The following is a 22,825-nucleotide window of genomic DNA, read 5'->3' as shown; positions in this document are numbered from 1 at the left end:
GTAATTTTGGTATTGTTATTATTCCCACTTTCGTTCAGTGGTTTAGAGAGACAACTACTAAATGATAAACTGGAATTCAGTTCCAGGCCATATGGCTTCATTGTCAATGATTTAACTACTATATTGTATTCTCTTATAGTGCCTAATTGAGGAATAAATACAGACATAGTCCGTGAGAAATTAATTTACAAATCATGCATCCAACAAGAGATCAAACTCAGTAGGTTTAATCTTTTTAAAAGACAACCCAGCAGAAAATGGGCAAATGATATGAATAGTCAGTTCACACAAAAGAAACCATGAATGGTGAATGAACTTGAAAAGGTGCTCAAACTGTGACTATTTATTAAGAAAATGCCCAGTAAAAGCATAGTGAGATAATATTTCACCCCCATCAGGCTAGCAGAAAGTAAAATGACTGTCAACAGGGCTGACAAGATATGGATTTAAGAGAACTCTCACTAGGCTGCTGCAGGAGTGTAAATTCCTACAACCACTTTGGAGAGCCATTTGTCAATATGTGAAATATCTCAAGATGTGCATTCTTACAACTCAGCAATTCTACTTCTACGAATATGTACTCTGAAGCAGCAGAAGTCAAAGTGGGGTCCTGAAATGTCTAGGGGGTCCCCAAGGTACTTTCAGAGGATCTCTAAGTTGAAAACTATTTTTATAGTAATATTAAGACAGTATTTGCCTTTTTCACTCTCATTCCCTCATGAATATACAGTGGAGTTTTCCAGAAGCTCCATGATAACCGATTATTCAAGGATTGAATTTAGAAACATAAATGAGAATCCAGCTGCATTCTATTAAGCCATATATTTAAGAGATTTGCATAAATGTAAAACAGTGCCACTCTGCTCACTAACTTATTTTTGTTTTGGAAAATATAGTTATTTTCATTAAAATGTATTATTTATATCAACATGTAATAGAATTATTATTTTAAACGAATGAATAAATATATTAAAATTTTCTTAATTTTAGTCTTTAATATAGTAAATATGAATAGAGATAACCCACATAAATAAAACCTCTTAGGAGTCCATCAATAATTTTTTTTAATTTAATTTTTATTTTATATTGGAGTGTAGTTGATTTACAATGTTGTGTTAGTTTCAGGTGTACAGCAAAGTGATTCAGTTATATATATGCATATATCCATTCTTTTTTAGATTCTTTTCTCATGTAGGTTATTACAGATTATCAAGTAGAGTTCCCTGTGCTATACAGTAAGTCCTTGTTGATTATCTATTTTATATATAGTAGTATGTATACGTTAAGTCCAGATTGAGACCAAATAGTTTTGAAAATCATTGTATATGTGTACAATGCAGGTAACATTGTTTATAAGAGTAAAATAATCGACCTAAATGTCCATCAATATGGACATGATGCCAATTCTATCCATGTAGAATGGCAAAATAAATTGTGGTATATCTTTATATCTTTATATATACACATACATACACGCACATTCATACATAATTATATATTAATCAGACAGTATATATTTGTCAGATGTTCCTTACCTTATATGTCAAATAAAATGATTTTTGAGAATGTGTTTTTCTATTTATAAGTACATGATAAAAATAAGTGCAAAGTTTATTAAGAATTAAATATTCGTTCATAATATTGCAGGTTTGTTGACCTTAACCTCAAAAGGTAGAAATAAAAGTGGTGCCAAACATAAGCTACTCCATTTGACTAGAATGCACAGTAAGCAGCATTTATAGGACTTGGTTTTTCGGAATGTAGAACATGTTTATTGTTTTATTTCAGGAGTACTATACTGTGTGTTTATTGAAAAGGAAGCATCATTTTATTATATCTTTATATATACATTTCCACTGTAATGGCTTAAACAAATAGGAACTTATTTTTCCCATCCAAAAGCTGGAGGTTGGTAGCTGCTGGCTGTTGGATGTTATCGGGGTCTTTCTGTCTGATGGTATTTGTTCTCTTGTTGCCTCTGTGCAAAGAAAGTTGAAATGGGAAAATGTCCCTCATTAGAAATATAGTTGATTCTTGTTATTCACCACAAACACTGAATTAGCCAAAACTGAACCATCACTCCTAGGGGATATACAAAGTTAGGTTCCTATAAGTCTCTGGGCACATTTTAATCAACCAGTCAATACATAACCTTGTTTTGTGTGTGTTTCTGTTTATAGATACCTTATTTAATACATATTGTTGATTCATTAACATTGAACTCATGGCCAACAGCACTATAACTCACGCCTGAATGAAGCTTATCTAACACACATATTTCCTGGGTAACGCACATCACAGCTTTCTTGTGCTTAGGACACTAGATAGCACTGCAGCACTGTACTAGCTGGCCATTTAAAATAGCGAAATCACCAATGAAAAGCACAAAAATGAGTAAAGTGTGGCACTAGATAGACCTTGAAAAGGGTTCTTGTTTACAGTATGAGAGCTGAAACAAGAAAGCAGAATGTCACTTCATTGGACCTCAGCTGGGAACATGTGCATTGGGTGACTCAAATTTTTTGCCTCTCCACACATATCCACGAATGACTGCAAAAATGGTGCAAGTATTGATTTGGAGTTACAGATAAATTTTAGTGAGTAGGCAGATTTTCAGATAAACAACCCATAAATAATGAGGGTCAGCAGTATCCCTTTACAAGTCATTTGCCAGAACTGGGTAACAGGGTCTGTTATTAGAACAACTAGTGGCCATGGGGCATGAGATTTTAACTAGTTTAGACCAGTGATGATTTATCCCCCTGGAGTCGGCAACCTACACTTCCTGAAATCCAGAGATCTCTGCTATTTCAACAAATCACAGTACCCTTGTCAGGGAAGAGTGAAGTGGTTGTTGGGTAAGCAATGGACAGTGCCTGCCATGTGCTCAATCAGGTGCTTGGCATTTGGAAGGGACTTGGCACTTTTTTGTTGAAGAATGAATTGGTGAATGAATGACAGGGTCATTTTTGGAAACAGCCTTTGATTTCTCTCGTATCTCAAAGATTTTTCCATTTGCATCTGAATTTTTTTAAAAAACGTGGTGTTTTGACTGGCCAACTCCAAATCAAAGTGAAAGTTAATGTAAGAGAATAAAGAAATTTTACTTTATATGGATTAACTTCAAGTTAAATAAGTCAGAGAGAATAATAAAAAATGAAGCATCAGTTGAAGTTGAAACTTGTATTCAGAAAGAGGCTGAGTAGCCCAAGTTTCATGTGGTAAAACTTTTTCTTTCTTTTCATATTGTTCCTTTTCTGAAATGATTGCTTTTTATATTTTGGAAGATGTTAAATCTAGAAATATTAGTTTTTAAATATAGTATGATAGATATCATTATTTTAAATTATCAGGTTCTCATATATTATCAGAGTAAAAAAATTTTACTTTTTAACACTACCATTTGTAGCAAATGCCAGTTAAAAATAAATTCAATTAATAAAGTATAATTTCATTTAAATTTTGTGTAAACAAAGCATACATTTACGCTTACTATTCCAAACATTGGAATAAATTGTTGATCTTTCTGTCTCTCTCTGTGTCCTGCCTTAGACCAAGAGCAATTTAAAGCCATTATATAGTACATATTGCCTTTTCATTAAAGTTGATGTTTATTTGATTATGGAAGTAAAATAATATTATTATATAAAATTGGAAAAGAGAAAAAAGAGGGAAAATCACCCCAATTCATATCACTCAAAGAAAAGTTTCAACAATTTGGTCTATTTCTTTTCACTCTTTTTTTTCACACGTTACAAGAACTTAATTTCACAAAGTATATGTAATATGAAAAAAATCCATTCAACATTCTAGGTGTAGCCTTTATTATTATTGTTATTATAGACTAGAATAACTTACAACTTTAGGGACAGAGAAGTATATTTATTACTATCAGTTGCGGAGCAATAAATGAAGCAGCCAGGATTAAAGTATGGTTCTCCTAGAACTTTTTCTGCTCAGCTTACCTTCTCTATTCCATACCTGTCTGCATACTGAGCCGGAGTCCAAATTTCAGGGCAAATGAAATTGTCTTCTTGTACATTTCTAATTTCCATTTTGGTGCATTGTCACAGTTCCTGATGTCTTTTCTCCCTAGGTCTTTTGGATGTCCAACACTCTGGTAGTTCTCTCCCCTTTCTATACCTGCTCTAAGCAAAATGCCTATTCCCAGAAATCGCAGCTAAGTGTCTAGAGAAAAATAATACGATTATCTGATTAAGGTAATTCATACTAAGTTGCAAATGACTTGTAGTCATAAGGTTTTTGGGGTGATGTCTGCATTTCATCACAAGATATTATCAAACTCATAAGGGTGTTTGATAAGTAGAGTATGTGAGGGTAACATTGGGGGGCCGTGGGAGAACCTTATATCGGCCATAGTACCTGCTCGCTGTAGGAGGACAACACAGGCATGAAAGCCCTTGCACGACCCCTGTTAACTCTCATTCAACGGCTATCAGTTGGTGATCGTTCTCCTTATAAAAATCATTAAGAATTTATAATTAATTATAATGCATTGGCAGGTGAAACATTTAATTCTGTGTCTCCTAAGGATTCATCTTTCAAGGTTTCTTTATTTTGGGATTAGGTCAGCACAGTGTTTCTTTATAAACTTAAAGTGCCATTTTATTCTCCAGAGTTGAGAATGAGTTATTTGAGATTTCATTAATGCTTACTTCCAGGAGGACTTGAGGAAATTTATAGTTAAAAGTTAAACGAAGTAATATACTTAATTATAAAGTAGAAGAGCAAATTTTTAAGCAGTCAGAAGGAAAAAATGGCTTCCAGGCCTCTGAAATGAACAGATAAATATAGTTAGATAGTGATTTTGACTTCTGGATTTCTCACTGTTCAAGTTAAAATGGAAACATGCTGCTGATAAGCTTCATTTTCTAATTAGAGGTAGCATGATAGATAATTCATTCATAGTGATAAAGTATACCCTGCATTTGAAACCAAGGTGAGCATCTTTTGCCATTTTGAAGGCTTAGGTTATAGTATATTCACGAAAATGTTGACCAGATTTTCTTGTACCTTCTTTGATATTTTACCCATGGTACTTTTATTTTTATGTGTATGCTGTGTGATATTTATAATAGCAATACTTAACATATTTAAAGGGTATCTGATTTCAGTCTTCGAGCAAAGTCAGGTTTTTTTCTTCTTCCTCACTTAAAAAAATTTTAGATTTCAAGAAGACTTAGGGAAATCGAATAATATCTCTTAGACTTATCAGAGTTGTATTACTCGACTAGGCTAAAGAGGTTTCCTATTTAGAAACAAAGATGTTGTCACTAGAAAAAATCCCTCTTCAGCAATTCATTTTGGTCACAGCTTTCTTCAGTCTACTTATGTGTGCTCTGCCTAAGAAACACCTTTAAGTCACCAGTTTTCAATTCTTAGCTGTTAGAGTGACCCACAGCACACAATATCCAATTTTGTAGAGAAATATCATATAATGAGGAGAATTTAAATCTGTACTCTTGTAAAAATGTTAATTTTCTCAACTTGTAATAGACATTATTTTACATAAAGCAAACAATATTAGGAGTTGTAATTACCTTTTAATATTACTGAAGATGTAACAGCCTTCTCTGACTTTAATTTCCACAAATGAAACTTTCATAAAACGTTTTTAGCTTCTTGAATCAGACCACTTTGAAGTTAATCATTCTGATCAAATTAAAAATAGTAGTAATACAAACTTTAGTGAACGTGATTGAGCAGTGAAACACTTATGATGCTAGTCAGATTTTGAAATTAGCCAAGTATTATGGGAACATGTGGATTTCAAAAAAAAATGGTGAATTTTCTATGTGCTTGCAAGGAGATGACCAGATTTGTGGCACATGTGGATCTTGCTTTTTTAGCAACCATGGAAGAGGTGTGGGATTTTCAGATATGGCATAGAAATAGGCAAAATTATCTTGAGCACTTTGAAAATATACTTAGCATCCTCAGTTTTAACTCTATGCTTAGACGCTCTATTAGCAGACACTTTATGTAGATTACCTCATACAGTCTACCCAACAGTTTTATGAGTAGTCACTTATTCTCACTTTACAGAGGAGGAAGTTGAGGCTAAGAGAGGTTACAAGGTTACACTGCTAGTAGGGAGTGGACTTGGTGTCTCAGTCCTTTCAGGCTGCTGTAATAAAATGTCACAGACTGTGTAGCTTATAAAACAACCTAAGTTTATTTCTCATGCTTCTGGAAGCTGGAAAGCCCAAGATCGAGGAGCTAGCCTGGTCACATTCTGATAAGGGCCCTCTTCCTAGTTCATAGTTGGCACCTCCTCACTTTGTCCTCACGTGGTAGAAGGGTTAAGGGATCTCTGTGGGGTCTCTTTTATAAAAACACTAATCTCATTAATGAAGGTTCAACCGTCAAGACCTGAGCACCCCCCAAAGGTCCCACCTCCTAATATCTTTGGGGGTTAGGATTTCAACTCATGAATTTAGGGCAGGGGGACACAAACATTCAGACTATAGCACTTGGACTACAGATTTTGAACTCTAAACTGCTAAAATATTTTCCCTCCTAGGTATGGTGTCTTCCTTTTCCCTTATAACATCCTCTCCAATTCACTCTTTACCTGTCAGAAAGTGACTTTTCCTTCTTCTGAACTAGGGCCCTGTAGACTGTGCCACTTTTCAAAACACGGTTTTGTATTGTAGCTCATTCTGCAAGTGATATGTGTTGATCTGTCCTCCTTTACCATGAGCTCCTAGAAACAGTGACTGTAATACCCTCCTCACACTCACCCACCCAGGACCTTACACCTTACACGGTGGCCAGTCACTGAACACTTGTTGATTTAACTACTGGAGTTTGTGTTCATCAGGTAGCATAGTCTCTGCCAGTACAATAGCTTTAAGAGACCAAGGACAGTGAAAAAGGGAAGTCCCCGAGTAAGAGGGTCTGCCTCTCTTGACTAACTTGGCTCAAATACTTTGCTGTGCTTTTCTCTAAGTGCTAATGTGGGTTTAAATTATTTGTGCTTCTCCCATGAAGTTATGGTGCCTGTGAATCGCAGATTCATTTTCCCTGAAATATTATCCATTGCATTTTCTTGTTTTGTACTTTAAATATTAGAAATAGGAAATAAAGTGATAGGAAATACAGAAAAAGGAGTCCAAACCAATTCTTTCTATATTCCTGTGTTATGAATATATTATATATTATTTTGATCACATCTGCTGCTTTGTATTAAAAACCATTTGATAGTTAGGTGGATGGTGGATATGAATCTCTTTAATTTTTAAACAGGCCTTTGGGCCCAAACCCACACAGTTACCATCTCCAAACAAAAATGGAGGATCCCTTTAATATATTATTATGAATATTTATGCCTAAAGGAGTTCTTTAGCATTTTCCAGTGTATTTTATTTGGCCAGAGTACGTGTTGCACTACCCTTGAATACAATAACATGATTCTATTTGGGATAATCTCGTTTTCATAATGTAGAATTTCTTTTACTTCAGAAATTTCCAGGGGGAAATATAGCCAAGTACTTGGTTACATGACATTAACATTTCTAATGAATCAGGATTCTGAGGTTTCAAAGATATTAACAAACATAAAAATTCTGTAAATAAATATTTCTGTGGTATTTTTGTTTTAAAAATTGTATTTAGACTTCTTTCACTTAGGTATTTTAGCTTTCTCCATTTAAAAACAAATGGAGAGTTTTTATTCTTTATTTTTAAGAGCTTGCCCATCATGACATTCAGTATTTCTCATACTCCATAGAGCATCTTGGGTCTTAATTATGTGAAAAAATACTTTCATAGGAATTCTATTCAGGGAATTTTCTTAAAACTCGTGTAAAGGCCTGGGGTACTAAATCAGACATCCCGTAAGTCAGCACTCTTTCCTTAGCACCTGTAAGTGGTACAGGCTTTACTCAACGTGCTCTGGTCTTTTTCTCAGCTCAGATTTCTTCCCAAAGAAATCAGCCACAAAATAAATTGCCTCAGTGATCAGCCACAAAGTAAAATTTGGTCCTTGAGATATTCAGGGTGCAAAAGATCACTGGGCAGGGATCTTCACCTTGAATGAGGAGGCTGCAAAGGCACACCCCGGGCTCTGGGGTTGCTTCTGATTGTACTGGGCTGTGCTCCATCCAGATGAGTGTGCTTCAGCGAGTGGCAGGGTCGCCTGGCTTCCCTGTGGTGTCTGAGCCTTCGCCTGCATCTGACTGGTCAACAGTGAGCCAGTTTCCTTCCATTGTGAGGATGGCTGTTAAAGGAGAGATTCAACCGCTAGACACACTGGGAGACTTCTAGGAGATCGAGGCATGTTACTAGGAAAGAACCCTGTATGATAAGTATATTATCTATGAATGTGTTGTAGATGCATTTTTTTCCTCTATAGGAAGTTTTAAATGGATTCTGTACGTGTCAGGGCTGGGGGAAATTTGGGATAGAATTTGTTCATTTTCTATATCCTTTCCAGGAAACTTCTTTCTGTCTACCTGGCAACTGGCCATATGATTTTAGGGCAGAGTTTCTAAACAGTAGGATACTTTTGCCCTCTGATAACCAAGAAGGACAGAGAGATGTTCCCTTAAATAGTACTCCAGTTGTTGGGATCTGAGGGAGCCAATTAATCCCCTTTCCTCTTTGATTTCTTAGAGACAGTGGTTTCCCCTATATCCATATACGATTGACCCTTGAATAACACGGGTTTGAACTGCGTGGGTCCACTATGTTTTAGTTTTCACTATGTTTTAGTGAAAAAAACGCAGAGTTTTTTTCACTAAATACACACTACAGTACAACACCATCCGAGTTTGGTTGAATCCGTGGATGCAGACCCTCAGGTATGTAGGGCCAAACTGTAAAGTTATACATAGATTTTCAACTGCACGGAGGCTTGGCACCCCTAAGCCCCATGTTGTTCAAGGGTCAACTGTATGACTTTTTAATTTGTATACCAGCAGAACAATTAATTTAGCTTTATTTTAATTTCCTTTCCACACTTCAGTTGCCTAGGCTATTGGAGAAACTAATTATGACCCAACTTTTACTTGGAAGAGAGGACTTAACTTATGCTCCGTGAATCACTGTATCTGGAGCACTGAGCAAGCTGAGAATTTTCTCTGATTTGACATTGTGTTCAGTAACATAACCGAGTTTATATGAACAAGTGATAAGGGAACCCTTTTTGCTTTTTTGGGATGGGGGCCTAAAACTTCCATTTATTTTAGTATACAATAATTTTAATATCTTCTTTAATTTAGAGGTAGACTGCTACTATTTGTGTCTTAAGTGGAGGGGAAAAAAGAGGTAAAAATCACCTTTCTGTTACTGATACATTCCTAACCTGTTTCTTTAGATTCCTTTTTATTCAGAAATTCCAGTTCTGGATGGACTCTTGAAATAATCGCTTTGCAAACAGGATGTTTGTGGAGTCTGTGAAAATTGTATATTGCTCACTTCTCTACTCCTGTGAGATTATCATGTTTGACCTTATAATATGCACAAATTTTGTTATCTTCAAATTTTGTTTATATTTTTTTGTTACACAGGAGAAGCAGAACCAAATAATTTTGGAATTAGAAGGAAACTTATTTAATTCATGCTCCTTTGCAGTGCTGGAATTTCCTTTACATATGTCTGTAAATGTACCTATCCGATTCTCCTTGAACATGTCAAATGACCTGGAACTCCACCTGCTCAGGGCATTTCTTTTGATTTTTGAACAGTTGCTGTTGCCACAACGATCTTTACCTTTAGACAGAATCTGTCCCTCTCTAACTTCCATTCAGTATTTCTTGTTTTAGCCTCTGGAGCTACCACCTAGAATAAGTGGTCCTTTTTATTTAGGGCTTCTAATTAATTCTGTTTTTTATTTGACGTGTACATTTCTGATTTTTTAAAGAAAAACGTGAGTTTGTCTTTCAGTTGGAAATGATGTATTGATTTTTTTTTTTTAAGAGAAGAAGAATGTTTTCATGAACTGTCTGGTGGCTATGTTTCTAATACTTATTTTCCTTTCCCACTGCTGCCCAAGTTTTTTCTCTGCAGGGAAACGTTACCAGGAGGCTATTACTCTGAACCTTACTCAACAGAGAAAAGCAGTAACTCTTCAAAGCCTCAGTGGTTCCTCTAATCAGACACACTACTTTTCTCTTGGATTCAGTTGATCTGTTTTTTTGAAACTTGAGAACTTAAATTTATTTGTTTGGTTATTTGATATGTAAAAGTAACCCCAAACATTTAAATAACTCATGTTAAGGAATTTTTTTCCACACATCAAATGGCAGCTGAATTATCCCAGTACTTTGAATCATCTTGCTATTTATTTTGCTGAAATTCTGTGTTAAAATTCATTAAAGCCTGTGGTTGAGAGCTATGGGAGGGAGAAGACGAAGTTTTAATATTTGCTACCAGGTTCATCACTGATTTTCCTGGGTATTTTGATTCTGCTTATTATTTTTAAAAATCGAGATGAAACACTTTGTATAGTTGGGGATCTTTATTTGCAAGCAACAGAAATCGCCTCTGAATAACTTAGACAAGAAAAAAGGAAATGAGGGGAAATCTGAGGAGCCAGGTCTAAGGCAAGCAGGATTCAGGGGAGCCCCAGGGACCTCATCCTCAGGAGTGTTCCTGCAGAAAGCATACTATCCCAATCTTGGCTGCAGTTCTCAGTTTGGCTTGACAGGCTTTCTGCCAGGGATCTTTTGGCAGTCTGGGGCTTCTTCTGTTTTCAGGTCTATTGGAAGTTGCCTTCTTTGTTTTCTCCCACAAATATACTGATTTAATTCAAGTTTTGAAGCTGTAGTGTGTGTGTGTGTTTGTTTTCTTTTTCCTGCTAATATTTTTGGGTTTGTTGTAGATATTTTCCAGGGTGGGGAGTGATGGTTAGGTTTTCCTATTTCCTACTTGCTCTGTCATTTTTTTATGGGGAAAATTAAGGAGATTAAAAAATTATACCACTGCGGTCAACATAAACATTTAAAGCTATAAATGTTCCTTTAAGTATTACTTTAGCTTTATCTCACGTTTTGATTTTTTTTCATTATTTAATCTAATACATTTTCTAATTTTCATGACAATTCTTTTTTTTTAAAAAACAATTAATTAATTAATTAATTTATGGCTGTGTTGGGTCTTCGTTTCTGTGCGAGGGCTTTCTCTAGTTGCGGCAAGTGGGGACCACTCTTCATCGCGGTGCGCGGGCCTCTCACCATCGCGGCCTCTCTTGTTGCGGAGCACAGGCTCCAGACGCGCAGGCTCAGTAGTTGTGGCTCATGGGCCCAGTTGCTCCGCGGCATGTGGGATCTTCCCCGACCAGGGCTCGAACCTGTTTCCCCTGCATTGGCAGGCAGATTCTCAACCACTGCGCCACCAGGGAAGCCCCATGACAATTCTTTGATCCTTGAATTATATAAGCTTTTAAATTTCTATAAATATGGGATTTTACTGGGTTTATTTTTTTTTACTGATTTCTAATCTAATTTTTTTATTGTTGGAGAAAATTATCTGTATAATACTGATTCTTTGGGATTTTTAGATTTGCTCTGTGGCCTGATATGTGGGCATATTTTGTAAATGGCCAGTGGGTGAATACACATTAATATAAAAGGTGCAAGGGTCTGTGCATTGCATGAGATCAAGTAAATTATAGAGCTCCTTATTCTTTATCTGCTTGATCTATGAATTCCTGAAAAAGACTTGATAACTAATACTTGTATGGTACTTAATATATTCCAGGCACTATTTTAAAGGCCTTACTTGTATTAATTTATTGTGTATTGATCATTTTTTTTTAGATGTTACTTTTACTTTATGTATTTTTAGACTGCGTACATTTGTTACTTAGGTGCCTAATACCTGGTGATTGGAGCCTTTTATCTTTGTGTATTGACCTTATTCATCTCTAGTAATATTTTTAACCTTAATGTCTCTTTTTCTGATATTGATATAGTTACACAGGCGATTTTCTATTAGTATTTAATTAATTTTAATATTAATGTTAATATTGCCTAGCATATCCTTCTCATTCCACCTTTGTATGTCCTTTTATTTGAAGTGTGTCTCATAAATAGTCTATGACGGGACTTCCTGGTGGCACAGTGGTTAGGAATCCGCCTGCCAATGCAAGGGACACCGGTTCGTTCCCTGGTCCGGGAGGATCCCACATGCCATGGAGCAACTAAGCCTGTGAGCCACAACTACTGAGCCTGCGCTCTAAAGTCTGCAAGACACAACTGCTGAGCCCGCGTGCCACAACTACTGAAGCCCACGCACCTAGAGCCCGTGCTGCGCAGCAAGAGAAGCCACCACAGTGAGAAGCCTGTGCACCGCAATGAAGAGTAGCTCCCACTCGCCGCAACTAGAGAAAGCCGGCGTGCAGCAACAAAGACCCAGCACAGCCAAAAATAAAAAAAGTTTTTAAATTAAAAAAAATAAATTAATTAATTAAATAAAATAGTCTATGGGTAGATTTTGTTTTTATCCAGTTTTGTCTAAGAGTGGTAGCATAATGTGATGGTTAAAAGCAAGAACTTTAGGACCAGGTTGCTTGGGTTTGGGTTGTTGGCTGGGATGTTGATATCTGACACCTATAATTCTACACTTGGGGGTAGGAGGTGTTTTGACTTTGCTTTATTTAGACTTTTAACCTCTCCCCATGTTATATGCTCCATATCTCACTCCTGCTCTCCTATGGGTGAGGTACCTGGTATATTCAAGTTCTGATTCTCTGTAGGGTTCAGTTGTTACCCTTTCAATGTCACCTGCCATTTGAACTTTATGGTGTGTTTCCTTAGTCATCTGCTTCTTATCTCTTGAAAATGTATTGCAGTATCTCTAAAATGGGCATAATAAAACTGCTTAGTTACAGGACTATCTGAAGTTAAGTGTGAGTCAATAGATATAAAGAACTTTGAACAGTACCTGGCACATCAGAAGTGCTTAGAAAGATTTGTTCCTGTTTTGTCACTGATGTTAATATTGTAGTTTGACTTTTAATGCTCTTGGCTGCCTTGAAAGTATCTACAGTCCTGTCTGATATTTGTTACTGTGAATTTCATCATCAGATTTATTGTTTTTATTTTATAATCCAAGTTTTTCTTTGTTTTGGCTTTTTTCTTCCTCAGGCGATTTGGGGAGGACATAACTTTGGTGCATCTCAATTTAGCAAGTTGAAAGTAGTAATTGAATTTAATGGAAATTGAAAATCATTTCCCAGAAGGAGTATATTATAATTAAACTATATGATAAATTTAAACTTGTAAAAATTTTCTATTTGAATGGTGCAGGATACTTTCAGTTAGTTGATAGACTAGATTCTTAATTTCATATGGAGACATTAAAAACTCTATGAAAAAAAGAACTCTATGAAGTGAAGTTTTTTGCCTAAGTGGGAATCTCTGTGTTTTCATTAAATTTATATTAAAAAGAACATTAGTGGTGGTGACTGTTACGCAAAAATGTGAATGTACTTAAGGCCACTGAAACTATACACTTAAAAATGGTTAAAGTGGTAAATTGTATGTTATATATATCTTACCACAATTTAAAAAAAAAGAACAGTAGTTATTATGTATGTGTCTCACACTGAAGGTGAAAGAAGATGTTCATCACTGTGAAAATCTAAATCTCATGGACCGTACAGATAGAGTGAGCAGAACATATTGGTGTCACTACCTTGACTTATGTTTTCTTTCTTCAGCCATATATGATTCTCATTCATTTCCTAATGTGAACTTTATTTTTTAACAGGAAGGAAAAGCTGATGCGATGCTCTCAGTGCAGAGTTGCCAAATACTGTAGTGCTAAGTGTCAGGTAAGAGGGTTCTGCTGTATGTAAGTTCTCTGCTCTGAAATTTGTTCTCCGTTATGCCTGTTGAACTATTTCTGTTTCTTCATAATCTTTTATTTATTTTAACTTGTTATTTTCCTTCAACTTAAAAATCATATATGTGTATGGTAAAAGTTATATATACATAATATATACATAAACTCTATCCATATAGAGTGTGTGTGTGTGTGTGTGTATATATATATATATATATCACCGAAGAAAAGTTAAATGTTTACTTCTCTCCATCTTCTTGTCCTCTTGACTTCAGTCCCATTTCCCAGAGCTAACCACTGTTAAGTTTCTTATGCATCTCTGCAGCATTTTTTTGGTGCAAACACATTCATGTATCTTTATCTTTTGTTTTTAAAAACAGATACAGGTTATTCTGGCACAAATTCTTTTATACCTTGATTTCCTTTTTCATTTAATAATCTATCTAGAAGAACTCTTTTTGTATCCTCGTGTTCATTCTATCATACGAATTCACCACAATCATAATTTCCCCACTAATGAATGCATAATTTTTTCCCAATATTTGGTATTGCCAGTACTGCACCAGGCATCCTTTCGTGCACATTTTTGCACACTTGTGCAAATTGATTGTAGGGTAAATTCTTCCCCGTTGTATTGATTAGTAAAAGGATATATGCATTTTGAATTTTTAAAGAGAATGCTCAATTGCCTTCCAAGAGTTTGAGTTAATTAGCAACAACTGACAGTCTATGAGAGTACTGCTGTTAACATCTTTGAAATTCTTTAAAGGATGTATAATTAACATTCAACATGACCTTTTCTTCTAACCTTATGGTTAATCATTTAATAAGAAATTTAATTATGCTCTAATGAATTAGGTCATAATAAAAAGTCTAATTGGAGGGTTTTTGTCTGTGTCACTTGCCACCCATGTTTCAGGGAACTTCAAGTTAAGAAGACTACATATAGAACCAAATGAATTATATTATTTGATACAGATTTTCTAGTTGAGCTTCCTTTCTGTTCTCAATGAACTAAACATTTACTTTTATTTTCCCTTGTTTTTATGACTGTTTTTCCCCAGGGCTACTTCCACCTTTTGTAGTACACTCAAGAAAAAAAAAAACCAAAACCCATTATCTGATTAGAATGAGTAGAGGGAGTCTGGTGGGTAGGTATGTCATTTTGATTCATTATAGTGCATGTATTTTTACCACATATATTAGCTGTTTACTGTAGCATCAATAATAATGTCATCGTCAGATATACTGTAGAAGGTAATGGGAAAATAGCTAGTCAGATGAAAGATCGTATATAACACAGCTAGTGGGCATGCTTGTATGTGTGCAGGGGATAGGGTGTGTGTGTAGAGATGGGATGGGAGTCAAAGAATGGCCAGAACATATGCATTTAAACTGCTCTGTTAAGCTCACCCTTAAGGTACAGCATTAAACATTATTGTAATCATTGTGAATACCTATAAAGCAGCACAAAATTAAACTGACAGACTGAACTATGAACAGTAATGAACAAAAGCACTTGGAATGGAAATTGATATAGAAGATGCGAATTCATAGCATAAAATCCAAAATACGTTTACCCTAGGGGGACATAACTTTTGTCAGTAACTTAGCGTTTGATGTGTGGGACCATAGCATCGATGAGCTGTCCAAAAGAAGCTGAGGTGTTATAGGGTATAATGTCCCCTGTGCTCATAAGGAAGGTATCAGTGGCATCAGTTTTCACACTTCATTTTTAAACATAAGTGGTACAAGGATACATTTGCATTATAAAAATTAGCACAATATAGACTAATACAGAGTAAAAAGTAAAAGTCTTCCTCCAGCATTCTTCCCCCATTCCTACTTCTCTTTTCCAGAGGTAGTCTCTCTGTGTTTGTTTTGTGAGTGGAGGATACACACCAAACTGTTAGTCTATTCGTCATACATAGTATACACATACATGTATATATTTACTGCTATGTACAGAACTGTTTGTGTTCCTCTGTATATACCTTGTTATGAGGTGTCATATAATGTAATAGAGGGGTTATATATTGGATCCAGTCTTATTTCTTTCTTGTTTAAAAAAATTTTTATTTATTTATTTATTTATTATTTTTGGCTGTGTTGGGTCTTCGTTTCTGTGCGAGGGCTTTCTCTAGTTGCGGCGAGCGGGGGCCACTCTTCATCGCGGTGCACGGGCCTCTCACTGTCGCGGCCTCTCTTGTTGTGGAGCACGGGCTCCAGACGCGCAGGCTCAGTAGTTGTGGCTCACGGGCCTAGTTGCTCCGCGGCATGTGGGATCTTCCCAGACCAGGGCTTGAACCCGTGTCCCCTGCATTGGCAGTCAGACTCTCAACCACTGCGCCACCAGGGGAGCCCCCAGTCTTATTTCTATATTGGCATAATCAGCATATCACAGATGATTATGACATCAAAGAGGAGGAACAGGCTAAGTTTTCTTATGAAAAAAACATTCTCAAAATTTGTAATATAGATAACAAGTAAGCCACTTTTAACCAAATTCACCAATTACTATTTCATCTCTGCTGGATGTACTTTGATTCATAATATGTACATTTCTAATTGAATTAATTGCAGAGCAAAATAAGCAGCTGGGTACCACATCCAAAGGCAGTTTACATACTTTTAAAAAGTACTGTATTAGCAGAAAGAGGCTCTATTTTATGTTGATAATTATAGGCCTCTTTAAAAATGTGAATCATATTTTTGAGTTTGCATTTTATGTTTAGTTGTAGAATGATTTGATTCATTTTTGATGAATTCCACATTAGTAAGCACTTAACAGCGTGATTTAATAAGTTGGTTTCTGTAGTATCATAGCCAAAGTGATGATAATGAAGAAAGCCAAGCTCTTGGTTTTTATAAATAGCTCTGTGCCAGGCTTCAGGCTGGTAGAACATGTACTGGGTGCTCTGTAGAGAAGTTGGCTTTGTATCTAACTGTAAACAAAAAGGGAATATTGTATAAAGGTTAAAATTATTTGATCATATTTAACTTTTTGACTTCTGCAAATGTCTGCAGGCCTGAGCTTTTCTTTTCTCACTTTACATTTGCCTGCAGAGTGATCCCATCTACTCCCATGGCTTCAGTTGACATCTGTGTATTAATTATTCTCAGTTCTCCATCTCCAGCCTCCTCCTTTCTCCTGAGCACCAGACCCATATCTTTACGGGGCACCTCTATTTGGGTGTTGCACAGGTATCTGAAATGCCATATATTTATACCTGAGTGCATTATCTTACCCCAGACCTGCTTTCCTTCGCATTTTTCAACCTCAGTGAATAATCTCACCAGCCACTCAGCAGTCCTAGTTGCCAGGGTGTCATCATCTCTGATTTACGTTCTTTCTTGGCTCCACATCCCCTTAATCACCACGTCCTGCTGATTCTACCACCCGAAGATCTGAGTTGGTTCACTTCTCTCTAGCTTCTCTACCACTACTCTTGTGCGTGTTACCATGATCTCTTTCCTAGGTTAGCTGCAGTCTTTAAACTCTTACAAGCTTCTATTCTCTTTTTGACACAGGAACCAGAGTGATTATTTTATTCTAGAATGTAAGCATGATCTGTCACTCACCAGCTTGAAACCCTGGCCCTCTCTTTCCTCAGGGTGAAATTCAAACTCGAAGACTTTGCCACGTTTTTACTTCTGGGCCTTTGGCTATGTAAGTCCCTGGGTCTGGAGCAGACCTCTCCCCCTAGCTACTGAACTCCTATTTATCCTTTAGAACTCAGATTAAATGTCACTCCCTTTTTCCTAACCCCCTGAGACTAGTTTGTATCCCTCCTTTATCATACAGAAATTTAATTTTGTGTTAATTTTGGGGTTAATTGCCTGTTTCTGTAGTTCAATGTCAGGCTCCTTGAGGGCATGCTCTGTGCATGGGTCACTGCTGCAGATGCAGCATGATTTGTTGAGTGAATGAATGAATGAATGCATTCATCAGTGATAATTGTTGAATTCGATTTTTAAAATTACATCATCTCTAAATAACCTGTCCGTAGTAATATTTCTTTTTTAGATGGAAATATAAATGGGATTATAACATTGTATTAGTTTTAGGTGTACAACATAATGATTTGATAGGTGTATATATGGCAAAATGATCACGACAGTAAGTTTAGTTAACATCCATTGCCACACGTAATTAGAATATTTTTTCTTGTGATGAGAACATTTAAGATCTACTCTCTTAGCGACTTTCAAATATACAATACAGTATTGTTAACTATAGTCACCAACCTGTACGTTACATCCCCAGGAATTTTTTGTCTGTTTGTTTTTTGTTCTGACCATGCTGCATGGCATGTAGGATCTTAGTTCCCCAACCAGGAATTGAACTTGCGCCCCCTGCATTGGAAGCATGGAGTCTTAACCCCTGCACCGCCAAGGAAGCCCTCCCCAGGAATTATTTAATTCTTATAAACCATTTGATCATCTTCACCCATTTCTCCCCTCCCCCACTCCCCCCCGTCTCCTGCCTCTGGCAAACACCTGTCTGTTCTCTGTATCTATAATTTTTTTTAATTTATTTTTATTTTTATTTATTTTATTAATTTATTTGGTTGCGCCAGGTCTTAGTTGCGGCAGGTGGACTCCTTAGTTGCGGCTCACGGGCTACTCAGTTGTGGCATGTGAACTCTTAGTTGCGGCATGCATGTGGGATCTAGTTCGCTGACCAGGGATCGAACCCAGGCCCCATGCATTGGGAGCGCAGATTCTTAACTACTGCACCACCAGGGAAGTCCCAATATAATTGTGTTTTTTTTTTTAGATTCCACATACAAGTGAGACATAATAATATGTCTTTTTTTTTCTTTTATTCAACAATTGTTTATTTAGAGCCATCAAGCTGGGTCTGCTGCATTTCTAGATTGTGAGACTTTCTTAATCCTCTTCTCTTACTCAAAAATTATGGAGCCAGTGACTATTACTGGCACTCAGGGATGCATCCATGGGGAAAAAAACGAGACAAATATCCTTGCCTGTGTATAATATAAATTCTAATAGGGAGATAATTAAAAAAATTTTTTTTATTGTGGTAAAAGTCACATAATATAAAACATACTATTTTAACCATATTTAACTGTACAGTTCAGTGGCACTAAGTACATTCACGTTGTTGTGCAACTCTCACCATCATCCATCTCCCAAATTTTTCACCTTCCTAAACTGAAACGCTGTCCCGTTTAACACTAACTCCCCATTCCCCCTTCCCCACCCCCACCCCCTGGCCCCTGGCATCTACCGATGTTCTTTCTGACTCTATGAATTTGACTGTTCTAGGTACCTCGTACAAGTGGAATCAAACAGTATTTGTCTGCACCTAATGTATATTGGAATGCATTTTTAAGGTTTTAATATGTCTTAATTCATCAGTGTAGGCATTATCTATTAACTTCCTGCTCTGATAGACAACAGAATTTAGCTCACCTGTGTCAGCATCTACTTCCTCTCTGTCTTTTTATATAGCTATATCAGGATCCTCCATTCATCCAAAGTCTATCCAATAGATATTTATTGAGTACCTGCTAGCTAGTCACTGTTCTAAGTTGGGATTGGGGTGGTGGGCAGTTAGCAATGAACAAGTAAACAAGGTCCTGGCTTTCATAAAGTTTATAGGAGTGAGGAGACAGTAACAAATGCCATGATTATATGAGTGAGTGTGATTTGGATGAGCGTGAGCTTGCCATTGCACAGATGGTTACAGAAGGGCTTCCTGTATAGGTGACATTTGGCTGGAGTCTAAAAGTACCCAGCCACGGAAAGATCTCGGAACAGTTTTTTTTTTTTTTTTTTTTTTTTAATGTAAAAGGAACAGCGAATGTAAAGGCACTGAAGAGGAAAAAAGCTTGTCATGTTAGAGGAATGAAAAGGAGTTTGAGGTAAACAGATTCACAAATTCATATGAAAAAAATCTTTTACCAGAGTATCACCACAAACAAAAATGACTGAATGACTTACAATTAAATAATGCTAAAATAACTTTCTTGCCCTGCTTTTTACAGAGTATTGTGAAATTATGTGTTCTGCATGTTTTTGAGTTATAGTTGCTTCTGGTTAGCTGGAAAATGGAGACATTTAGTGGTCAAAACTGAGACTTTGTCAAAAACATTTTTTCTAGTTCATTACACACCTGGTTCTCAGAATTTAAAAAAACTAATTATTAATAAATTTAAATTGTACTTCTTTGGGGGAAAAAAGGAGTTGGATAATGGTAAATACATGTCGTTTGTTCAAACCCATAGAATGTTTGACACCAAGAGTGAACCCTCATGGGCACTATGGACTTGGGTGATAATGATGTGTCCACCTAAGTCCATCAGTTGTAACATACGCACCACTGTGATGGGGATGTTGATAACAGAGGAGGCTGTACATGAGTGGGGGGCAGAGGGTATATGGGAACTTTATGTACTTTCCTCTCAGTGCTGTGAACTTAAAACTGCTCTAAAAATTAATGTCTTAAAAAAATAAATCATAGGGAAAAAAAGCAGTTGGAGGTGAGGCCAATGAGTTAAGACTTGAAGGACTTGATAATGGATTCATCCATCCATTAATTTACTCAGCAAATATTAGTGCTGATGCCAGGACTTTTCTTGGCTCTGGTACAATATTATTGAACAAGACACAGAAAACCCTTGCCTTTATGGAGCTTTCACTTTCCTTGTGAGACAGATATATAATATTGTCTTATTTTTATGCCTAAAATAAAGGGAGTAAGAGAAAGTGAGAGGGATTGGGAGGCTCTTTTTACATATGTATGTGTGTGTGTATACATATACACACACACATACATATACATATCTATATTTAATTTCTTTCTATATATCTAATATATAGATATTGAGAAAGAGATATATCTATATATCCATATCCATATCTATATCTATATCTATAGTGAGATAACTATTTCTATATCTGTCTATCTGTCTACCTAAGACCTCTCAGGAGGTGGCATTTGAGTGGAGATCTGAAAGAAATAAGACATGTGAAGATTGGAGAAGGGAGTTTCAGGTTTGATGTACATCGCACGTAAAAGCAGGAATGAATATGGTGTGTTCACTGAAGGACAAGAAGGCCAGTATGGTGGACCAGAGTAAGCAACAAAGAGAGTTGTAGGAGATAGATTAGAGAGACAGGAGGGGCCAGGTTATGAGACCATCGTGTACTATGGCTGAAAATAAACATTTTGTTCCATGTGTGATGGGCTGCTACTGTAGGGTTCCGGGAAGGGGAGGGGGGATCAGTATTATGGTCTGAGATTTTAAAGGCATTTTCCTGACTGCTGTGGGGATAGGTTATAGGAGGGCAAGGATTGAGGCTGAGAAACCAGTTAGGAGGTTATTACACTAGTCTGGTTGCCATATAATGGTGGCTAGGACTAGAGTAGCAACAGCAAAAAGAATTGGTTAGATTTGGGGTATCTTTTGAAGGAAGACCTGATTGAATTTGCTCATGGTTGCATTCATTCATTCAAGTTGAGAACTCAGCATATGCAGGTACTGATCTAGTCAAGAGCTCTGATGGCTTGGATTAGAGTGGTAGCATTAGAGGTGGTAATAAATTATTGGATTTGAGATGTATTTTGCAGGTGTAACTGAAAGAGTTTGCTAATTGATGTAAGAGGTGAGACAAAAAGAACAGTCAGAGATAGAACTTTTTTTTAAAATGGAGTTCCATTTAATATTTATTTATTTAGGCTGCGCCGGGTCTTAGTTGCGGCATGTGGGCTCTTTTTTTTAGTTTCGGCATGCAGACTTAGTTGTGGCATGCGGACTCTTAGTCGCAGCATGCGTGCAGGATCTAGTTCCCTGACCAGGGATCGAAACCGGGCCCCCCGCATTGGGAGCGCGGAGTATTACCCACTGGACTACCAGGGAAGTCCCAGAGATAGAACTTTTAAGTTTCTTCCCTCAGCAACTTTGGGTAAATGGTGATGCTATTTAGTGACTTAAAGAAATCTTATTGAAGAGTAGGTTCTGAGAAGAGAATTCTAATTTACAAATTTTTAGTTTGTGCCTATTAAACATATACATGGAGATGTTGAATAGGCAACTGGATATACTTGCTCCGAACGGGGGCTGGGACTGCATGAAAAAATGTAAGGAGAATGAATATGGGGATGGAGAGGGAAAGAGAAGAATCAAGAATGACTCCTTGGGCACTTTCCTGGCTGTCCAATGGTTAAGACTCTGCGCTTCCAATGCAAGGGGCGCGTGTTTGATCCCTGGTTGGGGAGCTAAGATCCCACAAGCTGCACAGCATGGCCGAAAAAAGAAAAAAAGAAAAGAATGACTCCTTGGTTTTTGGCTTTAGCAATTGGGTAGATGATGATTCCATTTACTGACATGGGGAAGACAAGACCCCCATGTAATAGCATAATAGACCCAGTTTTAGGTGGGAAAAATCTGCTTTGGCTGTGTTAGATTTGCAATAACTGTTATATGTCTATTAGGTTCAATTTCTTTTTCTCATGTCTGTAACTTTAAACAATACGTGCAAGCCTCCATCTGTGTTTATCAATTGTAGATCGTATCTTTTGATTTCCTACTTTTAAGGTGAAGATATTAGTATTCCCACTTTTTCCTCTCTTATCACTCTATTTTCCATAATTTGTCAGCTGTACCTTTACTTTTATATTGTCAAGGTTAATGATATTTACATGCTGTTCTAGAACACAAAATTAAGTCCTGCGTAATGATTTTAAAAATTCAAAATCAGTAAAAAGTCATAAGTGATTTTTAAAATATCACTTTCTAGATTCAGATTCAATGCAGTCCCATTCAAAGCCCCACAGATTGATAAGCTGACTGCAATTTATGTGGAAATGCAAAAGACTTAAACTGAGTCCCTTATGTAAAAGAAGAGCAAAGTTAGAGGACTTAGACCACTTGATTTAAACACTTACTCTAAAGCTACAGTAATGAAGACAGTGGTGTTAGGATAGATGTATAGAGCAATGAATAGAATAGAGCGACGGTCCCCAACCTTTTTGGCACCAGGG

The 22,825-nt window shown here is 36.6% G+C and overlaps 1 protein-coding gene across 1 annotated transcript in view; it reads left to right on the top strand.

Annotated features, from left to right (window-relative positions):
- SMYD3 (SET and MYND domain containing 3) overlaps nucleotides 1–22,825 on the top strand; it is a 707,726-nt gene that overhangs the window by 158,663 nt on the left and 526,238 nt on the right. The window contains exon 2 of the mRNA XM_068538514.1: nucleotides 13,738–13,801. Within this exon, the coding sequence (XP_068394615.1) occupies nucleotides 13,738–13,801 (64 nt within the window). The remainder of the gene's footprint in view (nucleotides 1–13,737; nucleotides 13,802–22,825) is intronic.

This window comes from Eschrichtius robustus, chromosome 3, assembly GCF_028021215.1.
Source record: "Eschrichtius robustus isolate mEscRob2 chromosome 3, mEscRob2.pri, whole genome shotgun sequence".
NCBI lineage: Eukaryota > Metazoa > Chordata > Mammalia > Artiodactyla > Eschrichtiidae > Eschrichtius > Eschrichtius robustus.
Note: the sequence above shows the minus strand (reverse complement) of the source record. Positions and strands in the feature narration are given on the sequence as shown.